General features: G+C 58.2%; 5 protein-coding genes across 5 annotated transcripts; 2 read left to right on the forward strand and 3 right to left on the reverse strand.

The window, feature by feature from the left end:
* Positions 1-1,648: 1,648 nt before the first annotated feature.
* CCM_05289 (dihydrodipicolinate synthase) lies at positions 1,649-2,638 on the forward strand (the record flags this gene model as incomplete). Its single annotated transcript, XM_006670433.1, has 1 exon — positions 1,649-2,638. One exon carries the CDS (start codon positions 1,649-1,651, stop codon positions 2,636-2,638), a length of 990 nt encoding a protein of 329 aa, XP_006670496.1.
* A 309-nt stretch (positions 2,639-2,947) lies between these two features.
* CCM_05290 (L-PSP endoribonuclease family protein Brt1) lies at positions 2,948-3,460 on the reverse strand (the record flags this gene model as incomplete). The annotated part of the gene is made up of 3 exons (XM_006670434.1): positions 2,948-3,014; positions 3,068-3,225; positions 3,296-3,460. 3 exons carry the CDS (start codon positions 3,458-3,460, stop codon positions 2,948-2,950), a joined length of 390 nt encoding a protein of 129 aa, XP_006670497.1.
* An 882-nt stretch (positions 3,461-4,342) lies between these two features.
* CCM_05291 (Major facilitator superfamily transporter) lies at positions 4,343-6,703 on the forward strand (the record flags this gene model as incomplete). The annotated part of the gene is made up of 5 exons (XM_006670435.1): positions 4,343-4,402; positions 4,459-4,531; positions 5,068-5,271; positions 5,324-5,386; positions 5,445-6,703. The coding sequence occupies 5 exons, from the start codon at positions 4,343-4,345 to the stop codon at positions 6,701-6,703; spliced, it is 1,659 nt and encodes a 552-aa protein (XP_006670498.1).
* Positions 6,704-6,875: 172 nt separating this feature from the next.
* CCM_05292 (cutinase transcription factor 1 alpha, putative) lies at positions 6,876-10,428 on the reverse strand (the record flags this gene model as incomplete). The annotated part of the gene is made up of 8 exons (XM_006670436.1): positions 6,876-7,272; positions 7,636-8,271; positions 8,325-8,477; positions 8,540-8,717; positions 8,793-8,960; positions 9,050-9,090; positions 9,176-10,072; positions 10,235-10,428. The coding sequence occupies 8 exons, from the start codon at positions 10,426-10,428 to the stop codon at positions 6,876-6,878; spliced, it is 2,664 nt and encodes an 887-aa protein (XP_006670499.1).
* Positions 10,429-10,707: 279 nt separating this feature from the next.
* Positions 10,708-12,049, reverse strand: CCM_05293 (acyl-CoA dehydrogenase, putative; the record flags this gene model as incomplete). Its single annotated transcript, XM_006670437.1, has 2 exons — positions 10,708-11,323; positions 11,370-12,049. The coding sequence occupies 2 exons, from the start codon at positions 12,047-12,049 to the stop codon at positions 10,708-10,710; spliced, it is 1,296 nt and encodes a 431-aa protein (XP_006670500.1).
* Between the last annotated feature and the right edge of the window lie 69 nt (positions 12,050-12,118).

Below are 12,118 nucleotides of genomic sequence, written 5' to 3' on the forward strand. Positions count from 1 at the left end.
CCGTGGGGCCGCCCGGGCGCGTCGCCGCCGCCGGGCGACCTGGAGGACTACGAGGGCTGGACCGTGGGCCGCTTCTCGCAGGAGCACGGCATCCTGACGTGGGCGGCGGGCAAGCGCAAGGGGGCTGTGTCGGGCGCGCCCTCGGACATGGTCGAGGTCGGACAAAAGGTCAAGCTGTGGCCTAACCATGCGTGCATTACGAGCAGCCACTTTGGCTGGTACTTTGTGGTGGACGAGGACCAGCCAGGCAAGGAGGATGAGATTGTGGATGTCTGGACAAAGGCGCGGGGCTGGTAGGATGTGCATTAGCGTATCAGTAGACCATGATAGACGATGCAAAAGAGAGCGTGTTTGCTTTTCTGTATTCAGCAAGCCCTTCTGGTGTTCAATAGTCTACTCCGAGCTCCCCCACGCTGCCAGTCTGTTGGGGGCGCGGGTGAGATTGGGGGTTTCGGACTTGTTTGCCTGGCTTTGCTGTCAGAACATTGCGGGGGTGCAATTAATTTCCACTAGTTTGAGCAAAAGATCAAGTCACGGAAAATGATGATGGAACCAATCAATACCCCAGGAAGACATTTCATCTCAGCTCTGTGAGTGCACTAACTAACTAATGATGGCCTCTCGAAACGTTACGTCCACCAGCCTCTTTTTCGCGTGCGTGCAGGGACAGATCGAGCACGGACCTAAGCGATGTCTCTTCACCCGGCTTGCATCCCTAGCCGAGACTTCGCCCCAACTACAGATTAGGGCTGGCTGACACCCAGACTAATATGTTGGGTGGGAGTGGTGGCGCTCTTCCCTGTCCATGGAAGACTCGGGTGACCCTCCGTCTCGCTCCATCTTACCGATGGACAGGTTGCCTATCTGCATCTAGTTATGTTGTACCATGCGTTGGCAGCTCTTGGACGTGTACTTGAAGAAAACTGCGAGATCCCAAGTAGCAACCACGGCAGTCTATCTCCAACCCTACAGGCGGCACGGTCCTCGACACTCCTCCACACCACTGACAAGTCCATGTCGCAATCAGCCTCCAAACAGTCCTGGGTGTATCCCGGAGGGGGCGTGGGGGTCCCAGCCTAGTGAGCAGCCACGGAGCAACAAGATTCGACAAGCCGACCACGACTGTCCCCCCTCGCAAAAGCAAACAAATACAAAGATGTCATGGACATCCATCATTCATTCGGACAGAAAGTTTTCCGCTGCAACACAGCAGCTGGGTGGACAACATCTGAAACATTGTTGCAGTGTTAGTTGGCCGGGGCTCGGACGTCACCTCCATCCAACAGCGATTCAGTGAGAAAATCACACAAAGAGGAGCGGGGTTAAATTGAATGGCCATGGTTTCTTTGTAGATTTCGTTAGTCTTGGGCGGGACGGAACGATAAAGACGAAAGTGACACTATGTACAACCGCCTCGGGGTCCAGTTCAACTAGTACGTGGAGAGCTCTTTCCACTCTCTCCCCCATTTGGCCGCATTTGCTTCGTCTTTCTTTTTCCTGCCCGGCTCATCTTTTATTTCACGTTCATCATTCGACCCTAAGAGTCTTATTTTCTCAAGTTCAAGTAGAGATTCGCTTCCATCTCACGCAGCCACATTCCGGACCAACTCCTCTAACTACACCACCCAACAGTGTCAGAAGCACAAAAATGTCACCCTCAGTGTTCTCGAGCAACGGCAATGGCGGTACCGCGCGGCCGCTGACCCGGGGCATCTACGTGCCGACCGTGGCCTTCTTCGACGCGGACACGGATGAGCTCGACACCAAGACGACTGGACAACACGCTGTGCGCCTGGCCAAGGCGGGCGTGGCGGGCATCGCCGTGCAAGGCTCCAACGGCGAAGCCGTCCACCTTCTGCACGAGGAGCGCAACGCGGTGACGCGGGCCACCCGTCAGGCGCTCGATGCCGCGGGCTTCGCGGCGCTTCCGCTCATCGTGGGATGTGGCGCCCAGTCGACATATGAGGCCATCAAGCTGTGTGCCGACGCCGCGGCCGCCGGCGGCGACTACGCGCTGATCCTGCCGCCCAGCTACTACGATGGGCTCTTTGACGGCTCGGCCACCGTTTTGAGCTTCTTCACGGCTGTAGCCGACGCCTCGCCCATACCGGTCCTCATCTACAACTACCCCGGCGCCACACCGGGCATCGACCTGTGCTCCGACACGCTGGGCGCGCTCGCGCGGCACCCCAACATTGCCGGCTGCAAGTTTACCTGCGGCAACACGGGCAAGTTGGGCCGCGTGGCGGCAGCAGCGCGGGTAGCGGGCGACGCATTTGTGTGCTTTTCCGGCTCGGCCGACTTTACTCTGCCGGCACTGGCAGCGGGCGGTGCGGGCGTCATTGGAGGCCTCGGCAACGTGGCCCCGCGCACGTGCGTGCGCGTCTTTGATGTCGCCGAGAAGGAGGGCGTTCTGTCACCGGAGGCGACGCGCCTGCAGGAGATTGTTGGCCGGGGCGACTGGGTGGCCATCCAGACGGGTGTCGTGGGCGTCAAGGTGGCGCTCAACGAGTATGCAGGATACGGTGGTTTCTCCCGCAAGCCGCTGCCTCGACCAGACGCGGCCAAGACGAAGAAGATTGTCGAAGGGCTCAAGGAGCTGATGGAGCTGGAAAATTCGTTGCAAGATAAAGCGTAATGCTTATGTGGATTGATGTTGTCGTGTTGCACTTGTTTCCATCTTCCCCCATCATAATGAACACGGGATCGGGGGACAGCAGTTGCAGAGGCGGTTCGGTACAAGATACAGGATAAATATACAGGACAAATATACGTCGAGGTTCTACTGTTTATTAGAGTACTGAGCATCACTGTTGCATGCACACGACTGGGCACTGGCGAGTGACTACTAAACATGCGATTCAGACGAGTTAGTTGTGTCTGTATTGATATATTGATGCCATTTTGGTGGCTATTTGGGTGTTTTTAGAGTTCGAAAATTCCGCATTTACAAAACAGCGGTACACTCAATTTCAACATCTGTGTTGAGGGGTAGAGTCTTGACAGCAACGCAGCTGCAAGGATGATTAGAGCTGGCGGCGCGGTTACTGGCAGGCCGGGTACTTACGTGCGGCAGGGCTTGACGTCGCCCCAGTAGGTCATGTAAACCTCGTTCATCTTGGCAAAGTCGTCCATGCTGGCGAGGAAGACGTTGACCTTGACGACGTTTTCGATTGTGGTGCCGGCGGCCTCGAGGATGGCCTTGAGGTTCTTGATGCATTGGTGCTGAGGGGAGGCGGGACGTCAGCTGGCCGGGCTGTATGCACTTGGCTGCAGGTCATAGTGATTGACTTACAGTGTGAGCCTGAATGTCGCCAGGAATCAGCTGCAGCGTCTCGGGGTCCATGGGGACGGCGCCAGAGACAAAGACCAGGCCGCCGGCCTTGATGGCCTGGCTGTAGATGCCGGGGAGCGGCTTCGGGGCCTTGTCAGTGAGGACAGCTTCCTTGACTGGTGCCATTGTGAGAGGTATGGTAGTGATGGAAAGGGGAAAGGGTGGTTGAGAGAATGAGGAGACGGTTTTAGGATGAGGGGGTTAGAAGATTTGCACGAATATGAGAAATGTATTTGGTAGGGCGTGGCAGACAACTTTTTCTTGTCATATTGACTGGCATCCCACCTTGAGTCCAGTGTCCCCCTCTTTGCCCCCGCACCGTCTTTAGAAACTTGCAGCGGGTTACAGCGGGTTACAGCGGGCTGGGAGGTATTGACCCCGCACCGCGACCGCTGAGGTGCCCTGGAAACCAGGTACCTAGGTACCTAGGTAGGTACCTGGGCTTGATGACCAGGGACAATTTCGGGGCCAGCTTCATAACAGCAAACGCAAGATTCCTCCATCATCACCACCACCACCACCATCACCACCACCATTATCGTCATAATGGCGTCTACAAATGACACTTCAGCCACTCGGCCAACGCCGCTGCTTCTACCATCGTCCAACATGACCCCCATGCAATTACGAGCCGTCGCTGACCCCCACGTTCCCCAATCATGATGGCGATGGTCTGGCCCTTTCTGACCTCCCTAGACAGGAAGCGCTTGCACGCTTGCGGCGTCACCACCTAGCACCATTTCATTGCACCAGACAAGGAACAGCCTGTGGAGAATCTCGAGTCGCCGAACCGACCACCACACCACCATGATGCAGGTCACCCATGTGGGCTGGAGTGAGGCTGGATTCGGGAAGAACAGCATACAAGTGCCGGTCTTTTCGCCCGCCACCATGCAGGCGGCCTTATTGCTGAAATTCCGGGGTAGTCTGGGGCTGGCACCAGGGGAAACACAGAGGTTGAAGGATCAATGAATCCGAGCTCGTGAAATTATATTTTCAATCGTTGGCATGGTTGTTCGGTCGCTTTCCGTGGCTCCTTGGTTCCACAGTCCAGTTGTCGATGCTCTGGTTATGCATCTTCCGACGGCCGGCCCCTCGCTCAGTCCGCCGCCGCCCACTTGCAGATTGTCGACTCCTACTATGTATCCATCGTTATCGTGGCGCTCGTCTTCCCTTGCACCGCAACGGACCGCACTCGTCATTCCTTAGGCCCAGCGTTTGCTCGAGTGCTTCCACTAACAATTCGTCCATGCCTCGTTGGCTCGCGCAGCCTCAATTCGGCCTTCCTCCTTCGCGCCGCCCTAGGGGCAATTCCGACTTTAAAAAGCAACCATCCCGCCCTCGTTTCATTTGGGGAAAACCAGGCCACCACCAACCTCCGGCGGTTACATCCGCCTTGAGCCATATTTTAGCGCAACGCCGCTGTCCTGCTAACCTTAGCTATTCGCTCGCCCTGCCCGGTGCTTCAGGTCCCATCTTGCTCTCCGTGTTGCAGAGTTTAAAAGGGTGGCTACCGACCACCCCAGATTCTAGAACAAGTGGTCCCTTATCTCGTCAGTGCTTCTGATAGCCCTGCACCCGTGGCGTTAATGCGCATTACCTATCAAGCTTCCTTATCGCGACCGCACTATACAGTTGCTCCCTGTACCGGTTTATAAGACCCGGTGAGTAGTGCAGCACTCGACGCACTCAACCCAGACAACCTCATCCCTCAACGCTTCTTCACTGCGCAGCCATCATGAAGCCCGACTATCCTCCGGACGTGGAGGCGTCCAGCACCAAAGACAACAACATGGCTCATAGGACAGTTTCCCAGGAGGAGAACCCAAAGGACTTTGTCGCCATGGAGGACATCGCCCGAGTCGTCGACCATGCCGCTGAGAAGAGCTTAGCTCTCAAGTTTGACTTTCGTATCTTGCCAGTTCTTGCCATCATGTGTAAGTCGGATTCTGTCTTTTGTATTGACAGCTGGCTAACATTATACCCCAGATCTTTTCAATGCCCTTGATAAAGGCAATATTGGCAACGCTCAAACCAAAGGCCTCAGCAAAGGTATGTATCAAGCTTGGTTCCATCAAACCGATAAAACACTAACAATGCTCCTTCCCAGACCTTCACTTCAAGGACGGCCAATACAACCTCATCGTCTCCATCTTCTTCGTTCCCTACGTCATCTTTGCCCCTCCCTTCGCTATGCTCGGCAAGAAATACGGTCCATCTCGCGCCCTGCCTGTAATGATGTTTTGCTTCGGCTCAATGACACTTCTCACGGCAGCCGCCCAAAACTTTGGCGGCATCTTTGCTCTTCGCTGGTTCCTCGGAATGGCCGAGGCCGCATTCTTTCCCACCGTCATCTACTACCTCACCACCTTTTACCGCCGTGGCGAGCTTGCCAGACGATTAGCCATCTTTTATGCCGCCTCCAACATTGCCAACGCCTTTAGCGGTCTGCTGGCCTTTGGCGTCTTCCATATCAAGGATAGCAAGATTCTGGCCTGGCGCTATCTCTTCCTCATCGAAGGTAGCATCACCGTTCTATTTTCCTTCTTCGCCTTTTGGTACCTACCTAGGAACGCCAGCGAGGCCAAGTTCCTGACCCGGGAAGAAAAGGACCTCGCTTTCCATCGTATCCAAGTCGACTCCTCCGCCGTCGTCGATGAAAAGTTCAACCTCAAAGAAGCCTTGAAGATTTTCACATACCCCTCGACATTCTGCTTCCTCGGCATCGAAATCTGCTTGGGTGTGCCTCTTCAGTCCGTTTCTCTGTTTCTGCCCCAGATTATTCAGCGTCTGAAGTTCGACACGATCAAGACCAACCTCTACACTGTGGCCCCCAACGTCACCGGTGCCGTCATGCTACTGCTTCTAGCCTTTGCCTCTGATTTGACGCGTCTGCGTTTCCCCTTTATCGTTCTCGGCTTCGCTTTTACCTTTACTGGCTTCATCATCTATGCCGCCATTGATGATGTCGAGAAGCAGTTGCATCTGGCTTATTTTGCCACATTTATGATGTGTTGGGGAACATCGGCGCCATCCGTCCTTCTCTCGACTTGGTACAACAACAACGTGGCCCACGAAGGTCGGCGCATCACGTTGACCGCTGTCGGCGTGCCTCTGGCCAACCTCATGGGCCTCGTATCGAGCAACATTTTCCGACTAAAGGACGCTCCCAAGTACAAGCCGGCGCTCATCACCACTGCTGCCTTCGGCGCCACTGGCGTGATCCTCACTGCCTGCCTGGGCGCGTACATGATTTTTGACAATGCTCGACGAAATCGCAAGGCGGGCAGGAAGACTGACGCTCGCGACGTTCCCACGCACCGGTTGCGGGACGGCCCCAGCACGGCAGAGTTTCGATGGTTCCTTTGAATGAATTCTTGGATAGCCCATGTTTTTGAATATATTTGCGCAATCATGTCCCTCTCACTGATATCTCTGCCCCGTGGCCCGCCCTGTTCTATGTGCTGCTATTTTACAAGAAGGTGATTTTCGACAATGTTTAATACATACTATACACAACGTTCCCATGTCCCGCTGTTGTTTACTGGTCATCATCTGCCGCGACGGCAGGGCCTTGCGCACCATACCACCAGCGCCAGATGGCCTTGCAATAAAACCACGTCTCCATGGTGCCAAAGATGCTCAGCACCACGATGAGAAACACCTTCATGTTCCTGCCGATGCCTAGCCCGTCGAGGCTGAACTTGGGTAGCTCCGGGTTTCCGCTCTCGGCCTCCTCGCCTGCCGCCCCTGTTCTTTTCAACGGCTGCTGCTGTGCTGCGGAGACGGTGCTGGCCGAGACCGTCTTCCTCGTCGTATCACCCCCTGGGCGGCAGCGGTGGGCGACGGTAATGGACAAGAGGGCGCGCTGCGCCGCGGGGTACTTGTCGCGTGGCCGCATGGTGTTGCGCATGACAAGCTGCAGGGACTGTGCTGGTCTTCCCCGCATTGTGGCTTGCGAATTAGTTTCTTTTTGGAGCAATAGCGATAAATGAGTTCTGAATTTTCTTGGAAGAGCGCGAGTGCGGATGAGTTGGGAAGTTTGATGAAACCGTTGGCGAGGCTGAATGAAGCTTAGGTTGTGGTCGTCGCGGCCCGAACTTGAGTAGGCACTGTGCCGAGTTCTCGCCGGTTCATTTTCGTTTATTGCGGAGGGCAAATGCCGTGGTCACACTCTGGCATTGTAATATCGAATTGAAGGGGGAAAAAAGCATTAAAAGTTGTCTATATAATCAAATTGGTATTATGTATATTTAATTGCAAGCCATATCTCTCCTCTAGACTGTAATCATGTCGCTTACCTCCATCCCCGGCCGCCCGTAATGTCATCTGCCTGTAAAAACAGGCCCAGCTCGCTAATCTTATCGTCGGCCTCCCAATGGCCATTCATCAAATTCGTAAAATACTGATCGTCAAAGATGATGTCCGGGACGTTTCCGGCCGCCGCTCCCGGAAACGTCATCATGGGCGTCTGCAGCAACATCTGCTGCTGCTGCTGCTGCTGGTGCTGCTGCTGTTGCTGCTGCTGCTGTTGCGGCGGCGGCGACTGCGACTGCGCCATTGTCGCCACCGGCGCCGACTGCCAGGGCACGGCGGCGCTCAGAGAAAACGACGCCGGCGGCAGCGACGTCTGCGCCGGGGCCGGCTCACTGTGCTGGTGGTGAGTAGTGGTACCGGTCACGGCGGCGGCAGCGGCGGCGGCGGAGAGGCCGTTGCCGGCGTAGAGCTGCTTGGCGTGCAGGCGGTCAGCGATGGAGGCGTCGAGGTACTGGAAGAAGATGTCGAGGACGTTGTTGTTGATGCGCCAGTACTTTTGAATCTCCTTGAGGCAGATGAGGCACATTTGCGCGCGGTTCTCCGCGATCCGCCGGTTGACGCCCGTGTCTCGCCGGATGCTGATGACGTGGATGCACAGCGAGGTGAAGAGGCTCGTGATCCTGTAGAGGCGGTTGTTAGCTATTGGACGGATGAAGAGGGGGGGTTTGCGTACATGTGCATCTGGCCACAGCCGAGTATGCCGCGCGTGTACATGTCCTCGGCGATTCGACTGATGCGGCACGCAGAGGCCGTGACAATCATGCTGCTCTCCGTCTTGTCGTTGGAGTGGAGATAGCTGTTTCGGTGGATGAGGATCCGGAGGTGGCTGCGTTCAAATAGTGTCAATGTTGATTGTTGCAGCAGCTGCTGGGCATTCGGGTACGTTACTTGTAGGCCAGGTGCAAGAGGCACGCCCAGACCGACGTGTTTGTCTCGTCGGACAGGAAGCGCATGCTTTGCGGCAGGCTGTCCTTCCACGCCTCGAGCGCATTGTCAAGGCTCTCCACGTCTTTGGCCTTGGAGCCGGTGCGGCCCGGAACAAAGTGCAAGTCGATGATGCGACCGACTGGGTGAGCCCGTTAGCAAATTTTTTGTTCCTTCTCGCCATGGCCTACCTGCTTCGGACAAGAAGGTCACATACTGAGTCTTGAAACTTCAACCATTTTGATGGCGTAGGTGATGTGCTCGGGCTTGGTCGGCGCGAGAATCGGGTGTTCGAGGTCAACGTCGGGGGCCTCGAGGTCCGCCGCTGTCAGCGTCTCAATGTCGCAGTCCTCGTCTCTGATGCGGCTGGGCAAGCCGAGCGATGCTGCCGACTGTCGTTCGCGGACCTGATGGGTTGTCAGCAAGTTTACGCTATTTCCAACCACCGCTGTCAAGTTTTCGTGCGGCGCGTACATAGATGGACCACCAGATCCTCCTGCGCATCGTCGGCGTTTCTACCGTTTTTGAGACGGAGCAGGAGCTGCAAGCATTTTTGTCAGTCGGCAACGCTTTCTGTAGAATATTTGCCAGTATACGCACGATCGGTGAAGGCCAATAGACTCTGACAAGGTAATGACGTTTCCCAGCCAATACCGCACGTCGCGCACGTCGGCCGGTCCGTTTCGCTGAAAGCTCATCAGAAACAAGGACTGGATCAGGGTGATTTCGTCCCTCTCCCAGTCGGCGTCAAACAGCAACTTGGCGCGCGTGTAAAACAGCGTCTTGGCCTGGAAGCGGTCGCTCAGCCCCATGTCGGCAATCGCGGCGTCCTCGCAGTACGTGGACCCGACGAGCAGCATCGCGTACATGAGCACCTTGGGCACGCGGTTCTCCGTGAAGCGCCGCGCAATGTCGGCCGCGTCCACGACGGGGAAGCACGGGTGGAACCAGGTGAAGAAGGCCCGGAGCGCGGGCGCGCACTGCGCGTTGGTCGGCAGGTCGAAGACGCCCTCGTCCTGCAGGTACCGCAGCGTGGACGCCTTGAGGCCCGCGCCCTCGGCCGGCGCCGGGTTCGGCCGCTTCGCCGGCAGGTGGAAGGTGTACCGTCGCTGCGACTGGTCCCCGCCGCTGCCGCCGTCACCGCCGCCGCTACCGCCGCCGGACTGGTTGGCGCTCGTGCCGTCGTCGTCGTCGCGCCGCCCCCCGGAGACAATGGTGAGAAAGTTGGACTCGCCAAAGAAGCGCGCGCCCGAGGCCTTGGCGGAGGAGGCCGGCGTCGGCGACGTGGGGGGGCTGATCTCGCGCGCTGCCGTCTGCTTCCGCGTGCGGTAGCTGTGTCCGCCGCCGTTGCCGAACGGCGGCGGAGGAGGTACGGAGGAGGTTGACGGAGCCTGAGACGGCGACTGGGTTGCGTGGGCCTCTTGCCGAACCTGGTCCTCCGGATCCGTGCTTTCCGCGGTGACGGACGCCGAGGCGCCGTGCCGGCTCTGTCGCGTCCTGGGTCCTTTATGCCGTGGCTTGCGAGGATATCTACCATTGGCAAGGCTGGTATTAGCGGCAAGCCCCCATTCAAGGGCCAATACATTACAGGATCAAGTAATCTTCTACCAATGCTTGCTTGCGGTTCGGAATTACAACGTTGGGGGGGAGCGGACATACCTCCCTCGCCGCGACGGCACCACCTCACAGGCGACCCCGGCATCGGCGCAGTTTGAGCACGGTTGTACCTCCATCACATCGCAGCGCACGCGGCGCGAGTTGCAAACGGTGCAGGCATGTTTCGCGCGCGCCTTTTTGGCCGACGACGCGGCGTCGGTCGCCGACGGCGACGGCGACGTCAAGTGTGAGCTCATGCGTGGGGGAATTGAAACTCGTTTCGCCAGCCCGCTTCCTTTTTATAATTTTGGTCGGCACTCTGTTTGGCGGCAAGATATTTGTTGATGGGTGTGTGTGTGTAGGAGTCAAGTAACCGAGGTCGAGATGCCGACGAGGCGGCCCACCAAAATGGCGGCTTCTACGCTCCGTTGTCGCAAGCCTTGGCTCGACGTCGGCAATTACGTGACGCTTGACCACGACAGGTTTCCCTCTTCGGAATGATGTAGTATGACTCACTATCTACTCTACAGTCCTTTCTAATAGCTTCTGGGCAAGCGCAGCACTTTTTCGCTTATGTAGTTGAGAATCATCTCGCGGCTGACGGGCGCGATGCGCGGCACCAGAGACTCCCTGAACCAGCGCTCGACGTCGTACTCTTGGGCGTAGCCCATGCCGCCGTGCGCCAGGACGGCGCGCTCGCACGCCGTAAAGGCGGCCTCGGCGGCCAGGTACTTTGCGCTGTTGGCCGCGACGCCGACGGCGTCCTGGCGGATGGCCGGGTCGTCGGTGCGGCTCGCGTCGTACAGGCGGGCGGCGTGGTACGTGGCCAGCTTGGCGGCCTCGAGCCGCATGTAGGCGTCGGCGAGCGGGTGCGCGACGGCCTGGTTCGCGCCAATGGGGCGCTGGAAGACGACGCGGGACGCGGCGTACGCGGCGGCGCGGCCGAGCGCGGCGTACCCGAGGCCGAGCGCCTCGCCGGCGAGCAGGCAGCGCTCGGCATTCATGCCGTGCAGGATCATGCGGAAGCCGGCACCCTCCTCGCCGACGAGGCTCGACGCGGGCACGGCGTAGTCGTCGAAGAAGACCTCGTTGGCGTCGACGGCGCGGCCGCCCATCTTCCGGATCGGGCGCAGCGAGAGACCGGTCGCCGCGCTGTCGAGCGGGATGCAGAAGAGGGAGAGGCCCCGCGCTCGGGTGCGCGTCGTCGCGGGGCGCCGTGCGCGCGAGCAGGATCATGCGCGCGGCGACCTGCGCGCAGGTGATCCAGATCTTCTGCCCGGTGATGCGATATTCGCCGCCGTTGGCCGTCCTGGTGGCGCGCGTCGACAGCCGCAGCGTGTCCAGCCCGGCGTCGGGCTCCGTCACGCCGAAGCAGGCGCGCCACCGGCCGGCGATGATGTTGGGCACCGTCTCCTGCAGCTGCGCCGGGGAGCCGAACCGCGCGAGCGGCTGCGTGGCGTAGACGTTGGCGTGGATGGCCTGCGCGCCCGCCATGCCCGTGCCCGACTCGGCAATCGTCTGCATCATCATGGTGGCTTCCGCCATGCCCAGACCGGCGCCGCCGAGCGACTCGGGCAGCGCGATGCCCAGCCAGCCGGCTTCGGCCACGGCGGCGTGGAACTCTTTGGGGTCCTGCTCGGTCCGGTCCTTTTCCTGCCAGTACGTGTTGGGGAAGTTGGCGCAGATTTTGGAGATGGCCTCGCGGACCATGAGCTGGTTTTCTGTAAAGCCCGTCGTCTCCATGATTTGCATCACCCTGGTGGTAGACAGTCGCCGCCGGGGCTCAGATGAAGGTCCGATGTGTGGCTGGGCTGCAGATCGCTGCTGAGCACGACCGGTCGCCCATTGACGCCCAAGAGTTCTTGACGATCTCAACATTGTAGATAGAGAAGAAAATGGGGTTTTCATTTTGTCGAGGGGGCAGCCTGCTTGAAAAGGTGTTGTGTA

The sequence above is a fragment of the Cordyceps militaris genome (assembly GCF_000225605.1).
Source record: "Cordyceps militaris CM01 unplaced genomic scaffold CCM_S00004, whole genome shotgun sequence".
NCBI classification, from domain to species: domain Eukaryota; kingdom Fungi; phylum Ascomycota; class Sordariomycetes; order Hypocreales; family Cordycipitaceae; genus Cordyceps; species Cordyceps militaris.